Genomic DNA, 24,745 nt, shown 5'->3' with positions numbered 1-24,745 from the left:
TGAAAGGAACGTGAATTGGCATGAGCGGATACAGAAAAGAAGGTATTCCAGGCTCACGTAAGTGTGGAAATGAAGGCATCTCGTTCTAGCTAGCCTTTCATAGAGCTGAGGATGCAACCAGGGAAACAAGGAGAGAGGTAGTCATGATCAAAATGCTAGCTAAATCTCCTTAAAGCTGAGGGGCCCAGGATGGAGCTAGATGTCAGGATAACTCAGTGCTGCACTACCAAAAGCAACACCCCAATATTTGCACTATCTCTGCCTCATAACTTAATGCAACTCACTGTGTGAAATGATGCTATAATGCTTTGAGTTTTCTTTCATGTCATTGGCCACCAATGCAGGAAGCTCCTGGCATGATGGGGTTGATCAGTATTAGGTCAGTAGTAGCGTCTCCCCATTGCAGGTAGGGGATTGAGTCCTTGGGCCACCTGCTGAGGTGGTAAATTGAACCAGGATGGCCCGGTTCACATTCTATAGACATCAGTTCTCTCTCTCTACAGAGACCTACTGAGGAAGAGAGCAGCCACAGGAAGGAAGATGGCACAGTGTGGCATGGGATTGCAATATAGTTCAGAAAAATAAGCATTTTTGTGTTTCTGTGTACGTAAAGTACTATCAAGTCGCAGCCAAATTATGGTGACCCCATAGAGTTTTAAAGGCAAGAGATGAACAGAGGTGGTTTGCTATTGTCCGCCTCTGCAGAGCGACCCTGGAATTCTTTTGTGGTCTCTCATCCTCTAACTAGGGCCAACCCAGCTTAGCTTCTGAGATCTGACGAGATCAGGCTAGCCTGAGCCATCCAAATCAGGACACTGCTGATTTACCAGAAAATAAATACTTTGGAATTGCTGAGAAAGGAGAAGTAACTGGAGGAGGAAAAGTAGTATTGTGGTGCGGGGGAGGGGATAGTAGTGGAGAATGCATACGAAAAAATTACAGGAAACCATCTTATCTGGTGGGAAGATGAGAACCTGGATACAGCTACGATTGTGCTTATCATAGTTAGAAATAAACTGCTTCTGCAAACTTCTTGCGAATATTTACATCCTGAAAGCTCTAGTGACAAATGTACACATCAGATATTTACCGATTGTGGCATTTAGCTTCATGTAAAGTTGTGTCTGTGGTATCTGTTGCGCTTTCAAACAGCTTATTTGAACATAGCCTACAAACCACTGTGTACCTTACTGTGCCCTTGTTTTTTATGGCGTAGTATGACTGGTGCTCCTGGATTCCCAATGCCCCCCCAACAATGCGCTGCCCACCACCTACCGAAAAGGGAAGTGTCACCATTGAGTATATTGTGGAGAGTTTACCGGACAGGGGACGCTCATGTTGGCATCTTGGCGCTGTTTGGGCCTTGAGTCAGTTTCAAGAGAATGAAGTGAGTGAGACCTTCCTAAGTTCTGAGATATTTGCTTGCTTATATCTCCCTCATCCCCTTTCCCTTTTTAGAATCTGTGAGTGTTCTGCTTCCAGCCTTCGGGAAAGTTTGTCAAATGTGGTTTGCTATTGCCTGCCTCTGTTTAGATTATGTAAAAATTTAATGGTAAATTGTAAATTGTATTGAATTCTATAATTGTTTTATTATTTAACATGGCTTTTGCCATACCTTGTAAGCCGCCCTGAGCCTGCCTCGGCGGGGAGGGTGGGGTATAAATAAAATTTTATTATTATTATTAGTTCTGGACTTCCTTGGTGGTCTCCCATCCGACTACTAAGCAGGAGTGACTTGGTTTACTTTTCAACATCTCATGAGATCAGGCTAGCCTGGGCTGTCCAGGTCAAGGCTGGACATTGTTAACACTCCCTTTAAAGATAATATCCAGACAGCATTAACTGCAAACAAACGGGGAGGGACGGTGGCTCAGTGGTAGAGCATCTGCTTGGGAAGCAGAAGGTCCCAGGTTCAATCCCTGGCATCTCCAAAAAAGGGTCCAGGCAAATAGGTGTGAAAAACCTCAGCTTGAGACCCTGGAGAGCCGCTGCCAGTCTGAGAAGACAATACTGACTTTGATGGACCGAGGGTCTGATTCAGTAGAAGGCAGCTCCATATGTAGGAGGGATGGTGGCTCAGTGGTAGAGCATCTGCTTGGGAAGCAGAAGGTCCCAGGTTCAACCCCTGGCATCTCCAAAAAAGGGTCCAGGCAAATAGGTGTGAAAAACCTCAGCTTGAGACCCTGGAGAGCCGCTGCCAGTCTGAGAAGACAATACTGACTTTGATGGACCGAGGGTCTGATTCAGTAGAAGGCAGCTCCATATGTAGGAGGGATGGTGGCTCAGTGGTAGAGCATCTGCTTGGGAAGCAGAAGGTCCCAGGTTCAATCCCTGGCATCTCCAAAAAGGGTTCAGGCAAGTAGGCGTGAAAATCCTCAGCTTGAGACCCTGGAGAGCAGCTGCCAGTCTGAGAAGGCAATACTGACTTTGATGGACCGAGGGTCTGATTCAGTATAAGGCAGCTTCATATGTTCATATATGTTCATATGTTCAACATGAAAAGATAGGCCTAGGACCTCTCAGGGCTTTTGGCTATGCAGGTCAGTGATACTGAACACAACTGTTAGGAGTAAGAAAATTGTCTTGTATGCAGCTAGCTTGTAGCTATCTGGAGGAAATAGATGCCTTCTTTCCGACAGGATGCTTCTTGTGTTCCTGGGTATACTTGGAAATATAAGGAACTACAGTGTGGAAGCACAGTAATGAATAGAAGCTGTCAGAGTGGAAGGCAGAACCCTACCTGAAAGAGGCGCATGGATCTTGTGTTTCCAGCTGTATCACAAGCAGCTGCAAACTCTGATTGATTTCCCTGGGATACTAGCAACCTAATATTTCCAACACAGACTGAAAGTCTTATGGCATTAGTGGAAGTCTTGCAGCCTTTTTTGTTGAAGAACCTTTCCCGCACAATTCTGGCCCAGAATGGACATAGTACGCAATGATTAGCGTTCCAGGGACTTTCAACAAGACCATAGCTGGGTAGGTATACTCCCTGGGATATGGTGGTGTTAGTGTCTCCTTTGCAGTCCCGCAGGCTCAGCTTCATTTGATGAGAGAAAGGGACATAAGCAATACAGGAACATTGTTTTCCAGCTTCCTCCCTCTGAGTCCTTTCTGCCCAATCTGTAGTTAACTGTGCAAGATAATGGTAGCAGTCCTACTAAGGGTAAATTCTGTTTTCCCTTTGCCTGAAAGAGCTCCTACCTGAGTGGCCTGAAAGGCAAGATATAAACGATACAAATAAAAACCTGTGCCTAAAAAACTGCTTTAAAAGGAAGTTACCCTGATGAATTTGCAGGAGCCCCATTCAATCATCTGATAGTCTGAACGCTGCTAATATAACCTGTTTTGCATGGAATTCTACGGGTTTTATATGCATGTGAAACAGCAGCACATTCAGAGCCTAAGAAGGAAGTGGAGCAATTGAGCAAGATGCTATGTTTGGAGAACAGTTGATCTGGACTGTTTCTTTTGGCCCTTTCCCAACTACTATCTTTTTGTGTCTCCTACAATAGCTGTTTCTGGGGATGTATCCAGATGAGCACTTTATAGAAAAGCCGGTGAAAGAAGCGATGAGGAAGTTTCGCAAGAACCTGGATGAAATCGTCAGCTTAATTTCTGAACGGAACAGGAACAAAAAACTCCCCTATTATTACCTTTCTCCAGATCAGATCCCAAATAGTGTGGCTATATGAGCTGAATTTTGCTGACTGTGTGTATGACATCTGACTTGGGAGCAATTTGGGTTAATCTGTAGTAGATACTGTTGTAAATTATTTGCAGAAGAAATTCAAGTGCTCATTAGAAATTAATAAGTGCTACTGTTACGTAACAACTAGTGTAAGCATTTGAAAAATCAAATGTTATTCCTAAAGTTGTCCTTCAAAATACACATTCACAAATGCAAAATCTGAGGGGGAAGTTTGGCACCAGTTTTTCTTGATTTTTTTTTTTTCTCATTGGCTGTGCACAGCTTATGTTGGTTTCCCCCTTCCTCTTCTCTGCTGTACAGCACATAAGAAAAGATTTCAAGCTTGGTGGGGAAAATTCAATATTCCCCAGATTCATTGTCATTCAGATTCCCTCACTGAATTTGTTTGAGTTCTCTTGAGCACTGGTCTTCAACCCACAAGTGAGCTGCCATTGTTCAGCTACGTGCACAGTCAGCCATAGTGCCGTGTTTCAAGACATTGTTTGCATGCCTGCTGAGAGGAGTAGGGTGACTATAGGGAAGAGACACCAAACCTTGCCTTGTTTCTCATTGTAGCCTACCTCCTAGAGCTTGGCTTGTATTTCTTTCCCTAGCTGTCTCTGTCTTCTGTCACCCACAGCCCTGGCCTTGGCGTAAGTGAGGTAGATCTTAACCCTGACACTTCCACTTTCTGTCAGGCACTTGCAGCTTAGCGGTGTGATGTCAAGCAATTACAGCTTTAGTGGGTCCCTTTTTCCAGCCTGAGGGTTAAACATGGGTCCCATCCTTGTAAATATTGAAGACTACCGTGTTATGCAGTTTTAGCAGACGAGCACGCTGCAGCCGTATTTAAATAATTCTTATAAGTTCTTTAAAGGCTATGCATTAGGATGGACATTTTAAAGAAAATATATGGGATGAATAGCTGTTTTCTTTCTTCTAATATCAAGGGAAATGGACTAGCAGGAACATATATGATGCATTTGGAGTACGTTCGAATAATCATGAAGAAAGGTTCAATATCTCCTTGATAACATCTCTCATATTTTGAACATTTGAAACTAAACTTATCTCTGTGATAGCCCATTTCCTTTCAGTGCTTTGCACTTTAGGAACTGGATCCTATAACACAGATTGGCGGAGCCAGTGTGAATGTGATGGGCTGGAATTCGAGTTGCTAGTTCTGGGTTAGGAAATTCCTGGAGATTTAGGGGGTGAGGCCTGAGAAGGGCAAGGCTTGGGGAGGGGAAAGACTTTAGTGGGGTACAATGCTATAGAATCCACTTTTCAAAGTGGCCATTTTCTCCAGGTGAACTGATCTCTGTCGTTTGGAGATCAGTTATAATCCCAGGAGATCTCCATCTCCTACCTGGAGGTTTTCAACATTCCCTGGCGTGCTCAGTTGTTCAGGGAGTAAAGCAACCCTTGTCCACCTTTTGAGAAGGAAGGTGTCCCCGTGTCTGGGATTTATAGCTCAAGACAGGAATGGCTAAAGATTGGCAAACTGTTGTGGGAGACAGATAAGGAGCAAGAAGGCCAGAATAAAGGAAACTGAAGGAACAGTATGCGGAGAGAATGAAGGCTGAAGAAAAGTCAGACACGACCTAATTTTTTTTCACAAGCATGCATAGTTCTTGCAGCGAAACAGGAAGGTTCCTGGAGGAAAATGACTCATGGGTGTTTCCTGTGGTTTGGGTGTTGAACTGAAGCTTCCCCCCCCCCCCTCCAAAGCTTCCTCATTTTCTTCTTTCCCATTTGTTGTTTTTCATGATTTCCTCATTGTTTCTCTGTGCTTTCTCAAACCACCTTTGATCAGATTTAGGAAAGCATGGATAGACAGAAAGGAAACCATGGAAGCAGAATTAGATGAGAAACAAGGAAATGAGGAAGACCCCTGCAGTTCAAAACCCAAACAATGAGGAAAACCTTTGTGAGAAAACACCCTTATCATATCAATCTGCAATGTCTGTTTTCACTAAGCTACCTGAAATGTGAGCTCAACAGTGGCAGAAAGCATGTAGCGAGTCTTTAAAATACTTCGTTAAACTAATTCATTTTTAAAAAATAAATGCAGTCCTAAACCCATTAATTTTAATAGGCTTAGACTGTGGTAACTCTCTTTAGGATTATACTGTTAATTACGTAGTCTTTAATACAGGCCTTGCTTTGGGGCTACCAAGAGAAAAAGTTGCCTACCAGGAAGAAATCTAATTTCTTTAAAAACTGGAAAGGGTTCTCATAAAGCAACTCAATTTAGTCCCCAAGTAAACATAAATGATGTGAAGCTGCAGTACTGCAGTAGGAGCCCTCTGCTCACAACCTGCATTCAATCCTGGCAGAAGCTGGTTCAGGTAGCCAGCTCCAGGTTGACTCAGCTTTCCATCCTTCCAAGGTCGGTAAAATGAGTACCCAGCTTGCTGGGGGGAAAGTGTAGATGACTGGGGAAGGCAATGGCAAACCACCCCGTAAAAAGTCTGCTGTGAAAACGTGAAAGCAACGTCACCCCAGATTCAAAACTGACTGGTGCTTGCACAGGGGACTACCTTTAAATTTAAACATAAATTTATGTTTTCAAATGCTCAGACGTAAGGAACACATTCTGTTTCAAGCTTCCTTGAAAAAGATTTCACAATCTTCTTAAGAATGTGTTATTGCAACACTGCTCCTAAAGTCAGATCTTTTATCCTAACATATAAAAAAAACTCTTGCCTGACCGCAGATGCCTAGTGGCTAATGTTAAGAGTTGTAAATATTGCTTCCTATTTGTTACATTCTTTTAAATATTTCATCATGTCATGGTGGTTTACTCAGCAATCCAAAGCATACCTGTTTCGATGTCACTGTTCTTTGCCTCTTTCTAACTTTTTATAAACAACATTAAAAAGCATGCAAGTAGATCAAAGAGATAGCTATTTCTGAAATGGCATTTTTTGGGGGGGCATATTGCTTGTTGGGGTTACGTTCTGAAGACATTTCATTCATCGGATGGAAAGCCACTGATTGTAAAAGGCAGCAGAATATATTGAAACGTTGTAAAGTGTATCAAGAAATTACAGAGGTTTATAATGATAAACTGGCATTAAACTAAAATTTATACTCAATACCTGTGAGATTTGTGGAATATATTTATTATAGTGGTTTTTGTGTTTTGGTTTTGGAGAATAAAACTGAAGAGAATATATTGGAACATTATATATTCCTTCCTTCGTAGCATAGAACAAAGCATATCTGCAAGGGCCTTATCATGGATAGTGGGGAACTGCCCTAGAGAGAAGCTTAGACTTGAGGGAAACAATTGATAAGCAGCCAGCCACAGCCTAAATCCTGCCTCTGAACCGCTTATGAGGACGACTAAGCCTCAGGCCAATGTAAGTGAGCGATAACCCATTCATCTGCTTTCAGAACTCTATGCTTGATATTCATTAATACACTCAAAACTTACCAGTAAATGTTATGGATGTGTCTCATAGGGGTAGCCATGTTGGTCTGCAGTAACAGTGTGAGATTTAAGTCTAAATCTAAAGCAGCACTTTTAAGTCTAAGTCTAAAGCAGCATTTTAGAGACCACCAAGTCAAGTGTGCCTGTTTCACTGGGCTTTGACATAATGAATGGTCCCCCAGCCCTTGTGCTTTATTAATCTCTGCTAGGAGAGAAGTGGTCCAGTGTTTGCACAGATGTGTTGAGGGGGTGGGGCAGTCCTCAGGCTGCACCCTTTCCCCAACCACAGCTGGCACCTTACAAGCTATGCAGACTGCATGGGAGGGGGGTGGAGCATGGGAGGTGTTGGGTTAGATAACAATGTGAAAGCTGTGAATTGTCCATCTGCCGTACAGGGATGGTGCATAGCGGCTTGCAGACCAAAATGATTAGCACAGCAGGCTTCTAGTTAGCATGATTGTGTCTGGTGGTGCAAACCCACAGCTATTCCTGAGATTCCTGAAAGAAGTCTGGTGGCCATCCTCAAGAAACCAGGGTATCCTTCACCTGTGCATTGCATTTCCGCTGTGCTTTGCCAAACTTTGCAGGTTTCAGCTTCCTAATCTTTATGGGTGATGCTGAGCCCAGAGGTGCTAGCCAATTCCTTAAGCGGCCCTGTGCCTTGCTCCAGTGTACTCATTTGCATGTATGGGCAGAGGACAGCTTGTGGAGCTCCAGAGTCCAGCATTATCCTCAGTTTTGCTGTCGGCCATATGGTGAACTTTTGTCTTCTTGCAGGTATCCCCACTTAAGCAGAATCTGAACCCAGGGATGTTTCTCCAGTGAACCTGACAGGTGTGCTATTTGTGATTCTGCAGCTGTGTGCTCTCTCAACAGTGCCCTGGGGTCTGCGTCTCCCTTGTCTGGCAAACAGCTGGTGTTCCTCAGCCTTCCCACCTGCAACCTTTAACCCTTGTGTGGAAAGAGATCAGCGTGGCTTAGTGGCCAGTGCCAGAGCAGGATTTGGGAGACCGAGTTTCCAGTCTGCGATGAAGCTGGCTGGGTCACCTCTCAGTCTGCCTTACCTCACAGGGTTGTTGTAAGGAGAAAATGGAGGAGAGGAGAACAGTGTGTGTTGCCCAGAGCTCCTTGAAGGAAGGGCAGAATATAAATATGCTAACTAAATAAACCAGGGTTGTCCCTGCCAAGGGAGCCTCAGAAGCATGGGGGTGATTGGCTGGAGTGTCCATGTTTCCTTCCCTGTGCAGGAGGGGGCCCCGATCCTCCCTCATGTTCATCCAGGTGTTCTAGTGCTCCTACTGTGTGTACTAGTCACTCCATATTTTTCCTTCTAGTTGAGGGCAAGCGATTTGGGTTCCCTTTGTCCCCAAACTTGTGTCCTTGCCTGTAGGTAGGATTGAAACTAGCTGATGTCAGAAGAATGGTTGTGTCAGTGCTGGTTGGCTGCTGCCACTTCTGCCTGGGGGATGCCATGCTCCTTTGTGATTGGTGGGTGTCAACATAATTGCTTGTGCCCTCTGCCACTTGGCGAGCAGTCTTTCTCAGACCTCTGCAACGTTTAGGTGGGCCTGAGGATGATGGGATATCAGGGGTGGCCAATGGTAGCTCTCCAGATGTTTTTTGCTTACAACTCCCATCAGCCCCAGCCATTGGCCATGCTGGCTGGGGCTGATGGGAGTTGTAGGCAAAAAAACATCTGGAGAGCTACCGTTGGCCACCCCTGGATTAGAAGGTAGAAGGAAATCAAAGGAAGCTGGTGCTTGACTGAAGTGCCACGCAGTTTCAGGACTGAAAAACTCTGCTTAAGAGAAACATTATAGTAGTTAAAAATTATCAAAGATTTCAGGTTTTGCTCCGGCTGCAACACCACTGAGGATGTTCTCCGCAGCTGAGAACGAAACGTCTGGAAGGAAAACTTTCTCCAGTAGAACACGGCACTTGATCCCGAAAGATTCTACAAACCCTAGTTAAAAATTGTTCCCAAAACAAAAACTTGGAAATTGTAAATTAAGATACCAGCCTTAATCACCATGCCAGGTACATCGTAAATACATTCTGCAGTCCCCCTAATTGCGTTCCAGTAAGGGATGCCATTAAAGCCAGGCTTGTAGCTACAGTAGGGCCCAGGGGGGCCAGGCAACTCAATTTCACCCCCCCCTTTCATCTGTATGGCCACTCCATTGGAGGGCATCCGGTCTGCCCCCTTTGCTCAGTGCCACTTGCCACGACTCAAGAAGTGCAGCATTGCTGCTGTAGGAGCTTCAGACTCGCACAGGGTTGGGGGGAGAAGCCTACTTGCAACCAGATCCCTCTGGAAGTTTTACTGAGTTAGACAAACGGGGTGGGTGGGGGCTGTCACTTTACTTGAGAAACCGAGAAAGTGTTTAAGGCCAAACCAGGTGGCCCCCTGGCCCCACCAAACCTGAAATCCTGGCTATGGCCCTGATTAAAGCTCAAGGCGTTCTCTGAGTAACGGCCACTTCACTGCTTTCCCTCCTGCTTCACTGCTTTCCAGTTTGGTGTAGTGGTTAAGTGTGTGGACTCTTATCTGGGAGAACCGGGTTTGATTCCCCACTCCTCCACTTGCACCTGCTGGAATGGCCTTGGGTCAGCCATAGCTCTGGCAGACGTTGTCCTTGAAAGGGCAGCTGCTGTGAGAGCCCTCTCCAGCCCCACCCACCTCACAGGGTGTCTGTTGTGGGGGAGGAAGGTAAAGGAGATTGTGAGCCGCTCTGAGACTCTTCGGAGTGGAGGGCGGGATATAAATCCAATATCTTCTATCTTCTTCTTAATTGGAGTCAGAGTGTGGCATTCGTTAGCACTGGTATGTGGCTAAACAATTTTGACAAATGCACCGCTGGATGGAGATGGGCACTGGGGTGAGAATGCATGTCATGGTGATGGGACACGTAAGAGGAAGGAAGAGGTGAGTAAGCATACATAGGATGGGGTGGGAGTCAAGAGGTTTGTTCTCTTACCACTTTCTCTTCTCCAGAAGCCAGAAAAAGTTCATAAAAGCACTGGTGATCAGACCAGTAGTCCATCTAGTCCAGCATCCTGTTTCACACAGTGGCCAACCAGTTTCTCTGGATGGCCAACGATAGGGCATAGCAGCCAATTCCGATTGGCTGGCGGCGAAGCTGATGTGCCCCTTCCTCGTCAGAGCCGTCCGACATCAAGGCAGTGGCAGCCTGGTTCGCGGAAGGTCTGGTGTGCGTCTGTTCGAAGGCGGTTGCCTGTTGGAGTGCTTTCGCAAGGTCGATGTCTTTGTCCTCGTACGCTAGCAACTTTTGGCGCATTTTCTCCTCCCGGACGCCAACCACAAAACGGTCCAGCAGGATCTCTTCCAGGTCCCCCGTGAAATCGCATCTCAGGACTAATCCACGGAGCTCTGCAAGATACTCGGCGGCGGACTCAGCTTGACTCAGCGTGCCTGCGTGTGAGACGGGACGGCTGGGGCACCATGTGGTTCATCATCACCTTGACCAGCTGGTCATGGGTTGCCCTTGCAAGGGTGCTCGGCGCGATGAGTCGCTTCATCAGCTGGATGGTCTCCACCCCGCACGAGCTCAAGAAGCGCCTTCTCTGCCGCTGCCTCCATTTTGTGCAGCGGCAGAGAAGTAGTAGTTTGTGTAGTAGTTTGTGTAGTAGTTGATCTGGTCCACCCATGATTCCCATAAGTTTGTGTAGTAGTTGATCTGGTCCACCCATAATTCCCATAAGTCGGGCCGGGCAACGTTGAATGCCGGTAGGGTTTGTCCGGGAGCAGTAGCCATGACCTCGGCTGCGGAAGCACTAGAGCTCGGATCGCAGTGTTTGCGGGCGGCTGGAGTCTGCTTGCTGCTCACCGGTATCCCATCTTCGTCACCAGTGTAATGCACTGAAGTCGGAGACGTTCAGATGGCAACATGCTTTTTTAGCGAGTACATCACAAAGACAACATGGCGGGGCCGGGTCTCCCGTTATATACATTTCCCGGAACAACCTTCTTCCTGGTCAGGTCCAATCCTGGCCAGTTAAACTTCCCGCCAGTGATCGTCATAGGCAGGCTGCGTTCATCCCTTCCAGGCATCGCCCACAGGTGCGCAGTGCTGTGCTTTCCAGGACGAACGCCTGACACAACAGAGGTTTACGGCACAGTCTTAAGGACACTTTGCTGGGAGTAAGCCCTATTGAGCAGATCATAGTAGAATTCAGAGTAATAATAATAATAATTTTATTTTTGTATCCCGCCCTCCCCCGCCAAAGGCGGGCTCAGGGCAGCTCACAGACATGGAATACCATGATTTAAATAAAATAATGTAGACAACAATTTAAATACAATCAATTACATAAATTAATTAAAATAGATAAAACAGGTGCTATAAAATACTATAAGTCACAATCATATATAAGATGGCTAGATGGCTACAGGTCAGTTTAGCCAGGTTCTGTCTTAAAAGCAAGCTGAAAAAGAAATGTTTTGCAAGCCCTGCGGAATTGGTTCAAGTCCCGCAGGGCTCGCACCATCTCTGGAAGTTGATTCCACCATCGAGGGGCCATTGCTGAAAAGGCTTGCTCCCTGGTTGTCTTCAATGTAGCCTCTCTTGGCCCAGGACCTGCTTAGGATTGCTCTCTCGGGGCCTGTGAATGTGGAGGTTGATAAACAAGTAGCCATTGACAGACGTCTTCCATGAATCTCCCGTCCTCTTTTAAAGCTGTTTATTCCTGTGACTATCACTACATCCTCTGGCGATGAATTCATGTGAGCCAAACATTTACTGTTGTAACCCAGTAAGGTTGGGGAAAGCTCTATTCTTCAATGAGTGTTCTTTCTTTTTTTTTAAATTAGCTTTATTTAACTCATATAGAAACAATTGGGCGTTCTTGAGTAATTGCAACTTGGAAAATAGTCGGAGGTTTTCCCTTGATTTTGGCAGCTGGGCTGGCAGCAGTGAATGGTGCTGCGCTCAGTGGATGCTCTGAAGTGGGATACAGCTTCTGATACGTATCAATGGATCCTCGCTGCATCTGAGAAGAAGACAACCAGGCAAACTAGCAAGTGAGGTATGGATTCTTTTCTAGGCTGCCAGGTCCTGCACCCTAAAGAGCAGGATGGCTGAACAGCCATCAGCTGCTCCCCTGAGCCTCACTGCTACACCTTCAGGTGGCTCTACCTGGGGCAGTGAAAAGTCCTGCAGTACAGAGTGGGGTGGGGGAGAGCAAAGAATGTAGAGTTAAGAAATGGAACAGAGTCATGTAAGCACCAAGAAAGAAAGGGAAACATCAGTCAGGGTTAGAATTTGGGTGCATGTTTTTATTAACGTGCTCTCAATGCGCTACACCTGAGACGTTTCAAGTTCTGAGGTTCTTGGTCTAGGCACTAGAGGAAATGGTAAGAGAGTGGTAAGAAGAAGAAGTGGTAAGAGAACAGACCTCTTAATTTCCGTCCCATCCTATGTATGCTTACTCACCTCTTCCTTCCTCTTACATGTCTCATCACCGTGATATGCATTCTTACCCTCTAGGCACTAGAGGAAATTCTGGAAATAGAAGTCAGACTTTTGAAAGGAACAGCAAATGGGGCCATATGTATACACAAATGTGGAACAAGTCCCCCTAAAATTGTTTTGGAAAAGTACTTTTGTAAAAAAAATTAGTGTTCAACAAAAACGCTTCCACAAAATCATGACTGCAGGGGGTCCCAGCAGTAGAGTTAACATTATAAATGATCTGCACTGTGAACTACAATCACCATTTATCTTGCTTAGAGCACAGAACAGCGGAGGATTCTGCAGACATGCATTTCATTGAACAGTTTACTTGCATTCAGCAACATGTTAGGCGATTAAAAAGCCACATCCTCTTCTTCAAATAACTTGCTGAAAAGCTGATGAGCTTTCCTTTAACCACCATGATGAAATTGTGCTGATTGCCAAACTTAAAATGTATTTTTATTTATCAGCCGTGGGATGGCTCTGTGTCTGCAATTTTGGCACGCATGGCTATTATTATTTTTTTACCACCATCAGTCTAATTCCCACCATAGCTGCTAGGAGACTTAGCTCTAGATCCCTTCAAAGTGGCTTACAACAGGAGTGGCCAAAGGTAGTTCAGATATTTTTTGCCTCCAACTCCCATCAGTCCCAGCCAGCATAGCCAAAAACATCTGGTTTTTGCCTACCGTTGGCCACTCCTGGCTTACAACATCATCTTGTTCTCTTTTTTATAATGTTATGCAGGTGCTTTTTTATTACAATAAAGCCATCCTCTCCTCTTCCTCTCCAGTGTCCAATGTACCCTTAACAACAAAAGACTTCTATTTCCTTTGTAAACATAGAAAGCATCACTGTGAGCTCATTCCTAAGCAGCAAGGGCTTAACTTCCCAGTGCAAAACTAGATCATGCTTTAATAGTCTTTGACTATGAATTGTCAAGAAATTCTGATAACTCTGACATGACAGTACATTGCAGAGTTTGGACTTGGCTACCAGTGACACAGGTTTGTCTTCTAAATATAGTATTCAAGCAGGAATACACATTCAGAAACCTTTTTTGATTGACCGATTATGTGCCTTCTTAAATATTAGATTACATATGTAATTAAAGGTGGGGTTGTAATGAATATATACGCACACTCTACATGTAGGGGGTACTCTTGCACATCTGAGTGTTTGGGTTGGCTCTAAATTGCGTTTAGTCCTTTTAGGGTTGCCAAACTCCAGGTGAAGGGAAACAAAGCTACATGCTACTGTGATTACCAGCCTCAAAACATCAAACAGATATAACAAATTTGAAAGAATATATCGAAGAATTCTTTATAATAGTTAATGAAAAACACAGTCACTCTGTCTCTTAAATCATGCAAAAGACGTGTTCGCCGGATACTGGTCCCACTACTTCTGTAGCACTACAGCGCTGATTTTCCTTAGGGATTTCACTTCACTGTATTGAAGTATATGGCGTTTTTACCCAATGTATAAGATTGTTTATTAGACGCTGGAAAAAGCTAGAGCGAAACAAGGGCACCAGGACGACCTTGTAGCTGTATTGAACTGCTGGCTGCATTCCTTGAAGATTTTTGGACAAAGGGGATTTATTTAACGATTCCACCAGGATTATTGTTAAAGAAAATCAGCGCTGTAGTGCTACAGAAGTAGTGGGATTGGTACTGACTGAGAAAGTACTTTTCTTCCTTTCTCACAATACAAGAACTCGTGGGCGTTCGATGAAATTGCTGAGCAGCCAGGTTAAAACAGATTAAAGGAAGTACTTCTTCACCCAAAGGGTGATTAACATGTGGAATTCACTGCCACAGGAGGTGGTGGCGGCCACAAGCATAGCCAGCTTCAAGAGGGGTTTAGATAAAAATATGGAGCAGAGGTCCATCAGTGGCTATTAGCCACAGTGTGTGTGTATGTATAAAATTTTTTGCCACTGTGTGACACAGAGTGTTGGACTGGATGGGCCATTGGCCTGATCCAACATGGCTTCTCTTATGTTCTTATGGTATCTGGCGAACACGTCTTTTGCACGATTTAAGAGACCGAGTGACTGTGTTTTTCATTAACTATTATAAAGAATTATTTGATATATTCTTTCAAATTTGTTGTATTTGTTTGATGTTTTGAGGCTGGTAATCACAGTAGCGTGTAGCTTTGTTTCCCTTGCCTATTTATGATGTGATTCTCTGTTGTGGGTTGCACAAACTCCAGGTGAGGCCTGGAGATCTATAGGAATTACAACTGATCTCCAGACAGCAGAGATCAGTCCCCCTGGAGAAAATGGCTGTGGAGGGTGGGCTGTATGGCATTGTACCCTGCTGAGGTCCCTCCCCTCTCAAGCCCTGCCTTTCTCAGGCTCCACCACCAAATCTCCAGGAATTTCCCAGCCCAGAGTTGGCAACTCTCCCTTGTACTGGGGGGAGTCAGGTCTGCATGTGGTTCTGCAGTAGACCCCTTGAAAACCTTTACTGAAGTTGGTTTCTTTGAACAAGTTATTGCAGATGCCCCAGAATGGCCTCTATTTAGAATTGAAGAAATTGAAGAGCTCAACTAAAATCAGGAGAACCCCTGGTCCAGATGGCATCCTCCCTAACTAATTAAATCAAACAGACAGTGATTGGGTCCCCTGCTAATATCAGTTATGTGGATCAATAATGCTCATAGAATGCCTAAAGTCTGGACTAAAGCAACCGTTAATGCACATTTATTAAAAAGGCAATAAAGAGGATCCTGCTAACTATCGCACAATTAGTCTGCTTTTTGTAATCTGGGAGCTGTATGCCTGTTATCTTTGTGAAGAAGCTGAACATTTGGCGAGATAGCATCACATTTCTGGGTAACGAGCAAGTAGGTTTTAGCCCAAAGCTGCTTTTCCTTTATAGCATTGCCTGGTATTGAAAGATCTGGTAGAGAAATAAAGGTGTGGCCTTGTTTGTGCCTTCTTCTGATCTTAACGTCAGCTTGGATTCAGTATCAAGGGAACGTCTGTGGACAAAGCTTGCAAAATCTGATCTGGAAAGGAGACAGTTCTTGATTGGATTCCCCACCCCTCTAGCAGAAGCCAAAAACACTCCCCGAAATGCTGCTCTTGGGAGTTGAAGCTACTAGGAATAGTTTGGAGAGAATCTGAGGTCTTCTGTGGTGGAGGGAATGGGGACTGGCAAAAGTCTCTCCCCATTGCGGTCCTGGCAAATCCTCTTTTAAAAGCCCCTCTGCTCCTGCCATTTCACCTTTATCTGTAGCTAAACTGAAAGAGAAATGACAGTCTGTTGTAAACTTCCCTTGTACACATCTCTGAAATGGGTGTACTCTCCATGATGAGAGCAGCCTGTTATTAGTGTACTAGTCAGTTTGTACATGTATTCTTGCATGATCCAAGTTTATCCTTGGCAGAACATTCCATTTCTGGAGTTGTATAATATTTTGGAATGAGAATAAACAATTTTTTTTTTTTTTGTAAAAGAAAGGTCCCAGTACGTATATATCAGATTGCACCAATTTCTACCAAATGCCTCCTCAAGACTTGGGAGAGCCACCAAAAAAGCTGCCAGTGATACTGTTTTATAAACTCTGAAAATAATTAATTCTGCAATAAGAATAATAAAACATAATATTTTCATTCATAAGATAACCTTTCCAGATATCTACCAGTTCTGTGTATTACTTAATTTTAAGGTATTTTGGGAAGTGGTTATAGGGATTTAGTGCTAGACCTTACTTTAATAGTTGCTTAAGCAACCTTTGAAGTCCCTACCCAAAATATATTCTCCTTCCAGAAAATAATCTGAAAGTGCTTCCGCAAAAAAGTGTTGCCCAGTGGTTGAGCGGTGTGCTCCAAGAGCTGTCTCCAACTGCACCACACTTGGTGTAAATGCCAAAGCATGTTGTGTCAGTCCATTCAATACCCTCTGAAGTTCATGCCAGCTTTAGCAGAGTTCTACAATGGGTCCAGTGCCCTAAATGTTACACAGAGCATGCACTCTCGAGACAGGGGAAAGCAAGAAATGGAAGTTGCAGCTTCTCTCACTCAAAACACACAGACAGCAAATACTTACTGCCCCCTGTTGCTCATATATAGTAATGCATGTCTTACAAATACACCACACAGCTCCAGTCCTTCTCTCACACTTAATGCTAGGTTTGCCAGCCTCCAACACGGTCCTGGAGTGGAGATCTCCTGAAATTAGAACTTTTCCCCCAGGTGACAGAGATATCTGAAGAAAATGGTCACATTGGAGGATGGACTCTAGGGCATTACACTTTCTCTCCTTTTAAAATGTAATATATCTATCGATAAATAATGTGTCATGAAGATAAATTTTGAGTTTTATTGTAATGCCATTTTTTCATATTTTAACTTTCAGGAAATTTCCTTTTAGTTGTGATACTACTGTACATAATCTGCAAGGACTGAGCAATCCGTGATTTCTCACCCCCTTTTCCTAAAATACCATGGTATGTCTTTATTCATTTATAAAACCCTATAATATCTTGCATGATACTTGATAGTAGATCTCTGGGGCCCAGGCTTGTCTCTACCGCTGCCTTTTTGGTTCAGCACTGGAAGTACAGGCAGCTTCTTATCTCTAGAGCTCAGCTGAGCCTGTGGACACTGGAAGTAGACCCGGACACCGGAGATGGGAGGATTGCCAACCTCCAGGTGGGGCACAAAGTCCTAAACTCCGTCCTCTAATATTTCAGTGATGTGTAAGGATAAGGATAAAGAATAAGTTCATCCACACAAAGCCAGTCCATGTTCGCTGGTGTCAAACATTTCGTTGCCTTTATCAAGACTGAGGGCTTTTAAGTGGAATTCAAGAATCCTGTCATTTCCTCACAAAGCTCTAGCTCAGGGATGTCAAACTCACTTATGAGGGCCGGATCTGACCTAAATGAGACCTTGTTAGGCCAGGCCGGGCCAGGCCATGTGTGTACCTACTTAAGATTAGGTAACAGAGATATAAACTTTTAAAAAGACACAAGCACAACTAATTAAAAAAAAAAAAACATAAAACATGCTAAAAATATTAGCACTTGTTGGTCTTAAAGGTGTTCTTGGGTGGAAGCAGAGGCTTGAGTCCACCAAGTGTTATTTTTCTGGGACAGTCAGACCGGCTGTCCATCAGTAAATAAATGGGGTGGTGGGGGCTTTGAGAGCCACACCATACATGTGAAAGAGCCACATGTGGCTCCTGAGCCACAGTTGGGCCACTCTTGTTATATATAATGGCAAAACTAACTGATATGTTGCAACCTATTGAATCTGACTATGCGCAATCTGATTTGTTGGCGATATAGTACCCAATTTTAGAATATTTAAACAGTAAAGCCAGATGTACCGAATATTGTTAATATCGTATGTTTATGGTAAAAATAGGGCATAAGGTGTGGGCTGTCATTCAGAGAGGAGGAAAGCAGCACTAGCTGAAGAGAGTCAGTTTGGTATAATGGTTAAGGAAGACCAGAGCCGGATCTACATTTTTTTTTGGGGGGGGGGAGTAAAAAATGGCACCCCCTTATATTTTTTCTTTATATATATGTATATGACCAATGTTTTTAACATAGATATATAATCAGGTGGTACCGTTTCACAATGAAATGCACGTCACACCATTTCCAAAGATTCCCTCCCCCCATAGTTAGAAATAGAACTTCCTGACAGAGCAGTTCTTCAATGAAACAGGCTTCCTCGGATGGTGGTGGGCTCTCCTTCCTTAAGCAGAGGCCATCTGACAGCAATGAGGATCCCATGAATTTGTGAGTTTCCTGCATTGTGCAGGGGGTTGGACTAGATGACCCTGGAGGTCCCTTCCAGCTCTAAGATTCTATGAAAGCTTGAGTTCAGTGCCATCCTGAAGACCCAACAAAATTCACTCAAGGGTTGAGCATTCGTGTGCACGTACACTTCCTGCAAACTGCAGGTTTGCAGGAAGTGTACGTGGAGAGCCAGTTTGGTGTAGTGGTTAAGTGTGTGGACTCTTATCTGGGAGAACCGGGTTTGATTCCCCACTCCTCCACTTGCACCTGCTGGAATGTCCTTGGGTCAGCCATCGCTCTCGCAGGAGTTGTCCTTGAAAGGGCAGCTGCTGGGAGAGCCCTCTCCAGCCCCACCCACCTCACAGGGTGTTTGTTGTGGGGGAGGAAGGTAAAGGAGATTGTGAGCCGCTCTGAGACTCTTCGGAGTGGAGGGCGGGATATAAATCCAATATCTTCTTCTTCTTCTTCATCCCAGCCGGCTTCCAAACCACTGCCTACCAACTATATGTAGCTCTGCTCACTGCACCGGATTCCTCGTCTGAAGAAGTGCGCATGCACACACGAAAGCCTACATTCTGAATAAAACTCTGCTGGTCTTAGAGGTGTGACTTGACTTCTACTTTGTTCTACTGCTTCAGACCAACCGCTTGGATCGCTCGGCGAAGCTGGAAGTCGAAAGGCCCCGCCCTGCCTGGGGACGAGGCGTCGTCGCTCAACCGCCTCTCATGCCGGGGCTGTTAGAGAGCCCGCAAACCCCGAGAAGAACCCCTCCACGCGGCTCTTCCCAGCAACCAGGCAAGGCACGCTGGGGCGGGGCCGTCCGCAGAAGAAGGAGGCGGGGCTAGACCCGACTCCTCCCCCCTCGGGGCGGGGCTTGTGGAGAAGCCGAGCCGCTCGCCGCCCCCCTCGCGAGGAAAGAGAGGGGCGGCTGCTGGTGGGCGGGGCTAGACACGACTCCTCCCCCTTAGGGGCGGGGCTTGTGGAGAAGCGGGGCCGCTCGCCGTCCCCTTCGCAAGGAAAGGGAGGGGCACCTGCTGGTGGGCGGGGCTAGGCCCGGCTCCTCCCCCCTCGGGGCGGGGCTTGTGGAGAAGCGGGGCCGCTCGCCGTCCCCCTCGCGAGGAAAGGGAGCGGCAGCGGCTGGTGGGCGGGGCTAGGCCCGGATCCTCCCCCCTCGGGGCGGGGCTTGTGGAGAAGCGGGGCGGCTCGCCGTCCCCCTCGCGAGGAAAGGGAGGGGCAGCTGCTGGTGGGCGGGGCTAGGCCCGGCTCCTCCCCCTCAGGGCGGGGCTTGTGGAGAAGCGGGGTCCCTCGCGAGGAAAGGGAGCGGCAGCTGCTGGTGGGCGGGGCTTGTGGAGAAGCGGGGCGGCTCGCCGTCCCCCTCGCAAGTAAAGGGAAGGGCTGGTAGGCGGGGCGAGGCACGGCTCCTCCCCCCTCGGGGCGGGGCTTGTGGAGAAGCAGGGCCGCTCGCCGTCCCCCTCGCAAGGAAAGGGAGGGGAAGCTGCTGGTGGGCGGGGCGAGGGACGGCCCGCCCCCTCCCCTCAGATGGGCGGAGGCCTCCGCGGCCAGACGGAGAGGTGGGTGCCGCCGCCGCCGCCAGGTAATAACTGCGGGAGGGGCAGCGCGCTACGCCCCCAACAGAGCTGGGCCCTTGAGCGGCCGGGAGGTGAGGGGGGTCCCCGTCCCTGGGCCAGCAGCGGTGCGAGCTCAGCAACCGCCCTTCCCCCGGGCTGACCCGCGCCTTTGCCGGGCCTGGGGGCGCCTGGGTCTCCTCAGGGGGCTGCCCCCCGCAAGCCCCTCGGAGGGGGTGGCCGCCGCTAAGGCCCCGCCCTCTGGACGGCTGCAAGCGCCCCCTCCCCTCCCCTTGCCCACCTCTCGGCTTCCTTCAGTTCTTTCTGCTGTGTGGAACATCCGCTCCCTGCGGAGAAGGCGGGCGGGTCTCGCTGGCTGTAGTCTCTATCGGGATCAGCTGGGTTAGCCTTAAAGATGCCTCCCCCCCCCCACCCCCTTTGTTCGGCTGCTGCAGCCAAGTAAGGCAGGAGCCTTTCATGGGGTGGCCAGCGGTAGCTCTCCAGAAGTTTTTTGCCTACCACTCCCGTCAGCCCCAGCCGTTGGCCGTGCTGCCTGGGGCTGATGGGAGTTGTGGGCAAAAAAGACATCTGGAGAGCCACCGTTGGCCACCCCTGATGTAGATGGATGCATGCGGGCAGCCGTGTTGGGCTGAAGCGGTTGAACAAAGCAGGAGTCAAGGGGCACCTTTAAGACCAACCCGTTTTTATTCAGAACGTAAGCTTTTCGTGCTTGAGAGCACACGAAAGCTGACGTTCTAAATACAAATCGGTTGGTCTTAAAGGTGCGCCTTGACTCCTGCTTTGTTCAGGAACCTTCCATGACCCCCTTTTTGGACAGGAGCAGCAGCTAAACCTGCAACAGCAAGAGAAATGCAAAGCACGAACTTCTCTGCCCCGAAGTGCACCTTGTGGTCTTTTTTGGGAAGCAGATCTCTGCAGGCCCTCTGGGAAAAGTCAGCTGGCTTGTCATAAGGGGGGGGGGGCGGGGAGAGCTGCACAATCTGCTCCAAGAGGGGCTTGCCTAGAGCTGCCCAGGGATCTCCTAGTGGAGGTGGGGTTGGGACCGGGGTCTCTATTTCCTCTGCCACTGTATTATGTCAGCTCTTCTCTTGGGCTGGCTGGCTTGCTCTCTCAGGAATGCTCTGTAATCTCCTAAGCGGCTGATGGCATGCTGTGGCAAGAAGGCTCTCGTTCTTGCTTGCGATTAAAGGGGTTAAACTGATGCTGGGGTCCGGGCTTCTGAAAGCTTATTGCACTCAGAAGAAATTGTGACTTGTGTAGTGTTGCCACTTGTTGTTTCCAGGGTACCTGGTTTGCTACACCTGAGAAGGCCTTTCGGAAAGCAGAGATCCCAGTGAGCAGTTGCAGAGTGCTTTCCTTTGTTAAGGCTTGCCTCGTGTGGACCCTTGTGTCCCACACTTTACACAGTCTCTTGGGATGCAGTGGTCTCAGGAAGCTGTGGTGGCTGAGAAAGAACCTGGAGGTGGATGGCAGTCATTTTCCCAGGACTAGAGGAGTTGAAAGCCCCGTGGCGCAGAGTGGTAAAGCTGCAGCAATGCAATCGGAGCCCTCTGCTCACGACCTGAGTTCGATCCCCAGTAGAAGCTGGGTTTTCAGGTAGCCGGCTCAGGTTAACTAAGCTTTCCATCCTTCCGAGGTCGGTAAAATGAGTACCCAGCTTGCTGGGGGGAAAGTGTAGAGGACTGGGGAAGGCAATGGCAAACCACCCCGTAAAAAGTCTGCCGTGAAAACGTTGTGAAAGCAACGTCACCCCAGAGTCGAAAACGACTGGTGCTTGCACAGTGGACTACCTTTACCTTTTAGAGGAGTTGAAGCTTTGTTCTGGGCTGCCTGCTGGTTGCGGTGCAAAGCACCTGGGAGAGAAAATGTATATCTTGTTGCCAGTTGTGCCCTGCTAAATGGTGCTTACCACCTTCTTAGTTCTGTGGAGTGTCAGATTGGTCTGAGGGAGTTAGTCGTAGCAGACATACATTTTCATTCATAGCATATGTAGACTGTAATGACATATGCAGCTGCCCCTAAATTCTGGCATTTGGTAGCCCCAGGCATGTGCCACTGTGAGCCCTGTTTTATTCACTGAATTCTCAACTTTATCTGCAGTTAAGAAAATAATGATTAAAAGAAACTAAACCATGTGCATTAATTTGATAGGAAAGGTAGAAGCTCTCTGGAAAGAACTGTAGAATTGTTTTTGAAGGAAGGTTTTGTGATGGTGATTTCTTTGAGAAAATCTGTTTCAGTTAATCTGAAGGCAGACCCCTCCTGCTCCATCCCAAGGAGTAGACCCGGGTCGGTCCCTCTTTTCTGCTACACATGCTAAGTCTCTCAGCTCTTGCTTAACCCAGAATTGAAGGCGCCACTGAACTCAAAGTTTTGTTCTCACAAGTGTTTCTTAAATCTTGTATTTGTATAATAATTTACTGCCATTCACAGATTTTACTAACTGCTGTAATCCAATCTCAGCTATAATCACCCAGTACTTACGCATCTTGACTCTAACTGGCCCTTCCTGATCACCAATCCCCCACCTCCCCTCTCTCCCTATAGGTAATGGTTGAAGAAGTTGTTTCACTGTATCTGTGGAAGCCTGCTTCACACAAATGCCCTGTGAACTCAGGGGAGGGTGGTATATAATGTAAAATTATAAGTAAATAATATTACACCTTGAATAAAACTTGCCGGTCTTAAAGCACCTCAGATTTTGTTCTGCTGCTGCAACACAGCTACTCACCTGAATTTATCTTTTTTAGGTTAGAGTAGTGGTCCTCAAACTTTTTAAATAGGGGGCCAGTTCACTGTCCCTCAGACTGCTGGAGGGCCGGACTGTTGTGGTGGCTGCCGTTACTGTACAAGGCCGCGGGCTGTCAGTTCTCCATCCTCTGCATCTCTCTCCCTTCCCCACACCACACACCCCAGCCTGGGAACTCACCTCACCTCGGTATTGCCTCACACTCTGTCTCTGCCGCCTCAGCCCAGTGCCAGAAGTGTGCATTGCTAACGCAAGTTTAGGTCAAACGTCACTTCCGGTCTGATTTTGCCATAACCCGGCGGGCCGCATAAACGTCCTCAGCGGGCCGCATCTGGCCCGTGGGCCGTAGTTTGAGGACCCCTGGGTTAGAGAGAGAGGCCCCAATATATGATGGTAAGGCACCTGGTGCAGTCACCTCAGTGAAGTCAAATGTGGCCAGGTGCTTGACATCGGATGCATTTGTGGACAGGAAAGTTATCTTGAATACCATAATGGAAAGAAATTGGGGTATAAATGTAACAGATGTTCTCTGAGAACTTCTCTAAGGCACTAAAAATGAAGGATGACTCGAGGCCTTTTGTGATTTCATTGGCTGTTTGATTGTCAGATACTTGTCCAAAAAAACAAACTTTTAAACTTGGAAATGTAACAGGTGTCTTCTTTCAAACTTATCCCCAAGCAGGTGTCTTCTTTCCCTTATCCCTCTCTGTGGCCTTGTAGGCATATTATACCTTTCTCTATTAAGTGTTCAGTTATGATTATACTATTCTTGCTCTTTAAGGGTAGCTACTGTGGAAAAAATCCTGGATCCTAAGATTTATGCAGAGATCACATTGGAAGAGTTGTGTGTGGATACCAGTTGGGAGAACAAAGTATCTAAATCTCTCTGGGGTGGTAGTAGTTGTAATTTTTGTCAGGCTTAGAATGGGGGAGCATATTCAGATCCTTGTTTAGCCATGTCTTTGGGCCAGTGACTGCAGTCCTAAGCTCTCCTCACGACCTGAGTTCGATCCCGGTGGAAGCTGGGTTCAGGTAACCAGCTCCAGGTTGACTCAGCCTTCCATCTTTCCGAGGTTGGTAAAATGAGTATCCAGCTTGCTGGGGGGAAAGTGTAAATGACTGGGGAAGGCAATGGCAAACCACCCCATAAAAAAGTCTGCCGTGAAAACATTGTGAAAGCAACGTCACCCCAGAGTCAGAAACGACTGATGCTTGCACAGGGGAGTACCCTTTACCTTTTTGAGCCAGTGACAGTCTTGCAGACCAAACTACCTCTCAGGACTGATATGATGATAAAACAAAGAAGAAGCACATATATAATTCTGAGCTCCTTGCAGGGATGGAGATGTAAAAAGAAAAAGTCAGAGGTCAGGTTAGAAATGTGAAATTTCTGGCAATTTTGAAGCCATGGAAGGAAATGTTTTCCCTTGGTATTTTTTTTTGGGGGGGTGGGAATTTTGGGTATAATTGGAATATATGCACTACAGACTTTGCTATCAAACTCAAACTTCTTTTATTGATCTAGCAACATAAAAAGCATTGTTAATACTTAGTGAGCATACAAAATTATATTACTTAGCATAGGAGCGGCTTCATTTTCTATATAAGAAAAATTGCAAATATACCTTATACGTGAGAAGGAGTTGCAAGATGCTGCATCCTGTGAGACTGTAGCTCATGTATTTTAATTTCTGCCAGTTGAGAGGTAGGGGGAAAGTAAAAGTTGAAGGCCGAAAACACATTCTATAGTAAAACGAAGAGTTTGTGGTAAAAACAAATTTGGACAAAAACTCATACAGTTACAATAAACAGGACTATTGGAATATTTTGGTATTTTCTTAAACATTATAAAATTGAAAATACTGAAAACTCTTTAATAATTGTTTACTAAGTTTATGTTTAAATATTCTTGAAAATATGGTATGTCTTCAGTATACATAATCATTGTTATTCAGTGCTATAGATTGTCTTGCATTAAAAATGTCATAGTACACATTTTGAGTAAAACTTTTTCTTTCATTTCACTTGCTCTAAATGTGG

At 46.3% G+C, this 24,745-nt stretch overlaps 2 protein-coding genes across 3 annotated transcripts in view; both read left to right on the top strand.

Annotated features, from left to right (window-relative positions):
- ALOX5 (arachidonate 5-lipoxygenase) overlaps window positions 1-3,704 on the top strand; it is a 60,010-nt gene extending 56,306 nt beyond the window's left edge. Inside the window, exons 13-14 of the mRNA XM_060254305.1 lie at window positions 1,217-1,387; window positions 3,516-3,704. Coding sequence (XP_060110288.1) covers window positions 1,217-1,387; window positions 3,516-3,695 — 351 coding nt within the window. The 3' untranslated portion in view covers window positions 3,696-3,704. The remainder of the gene's footprint in view (window positions 1-1,216; window positions 1,388-3,515) is intronic.
- Window positions 3,705-19,888: 16,184 nt separating this feature from the next.
- LOC132582150 (uncharacterized) overlaps window positions 19,889-24,745 on the top strand; it is a 67,677-nt gene continuing 62,820 nt past the window's right edge. For both annotated transcript variants that reach the window (XM_060253626.1, XM_060253625.1), the window contains exon 1: window positions 19,889-19,964. The gene's annotated coding sequence lies outside the window, so the exon portion shown is untranslated. The remainder of the gene's footprint in view (window positions 19,965-24,745) is intronic.

This window comes from Heteronotia binoei, chromosome 14 (assembly GCF_032191835.1).
Source record: "Heteronotia binoei isolate CCM8104 ecotype False Entrance Well chromosome 14, APGP_CSIRO_Hbin_v1, whole genome shotgun sequence".
Taxonomy (NCBI): Eukaryota; Metazoa; Chordata; class Lepidosauria; order Squamata; family Gekkonidae; genus Heteronotia; species Heteronotia binoei.
Note: the sequence above shows the minus strand (reverse complement) of the source record. Positions and strands in the feature narration are given on the sequence as shown.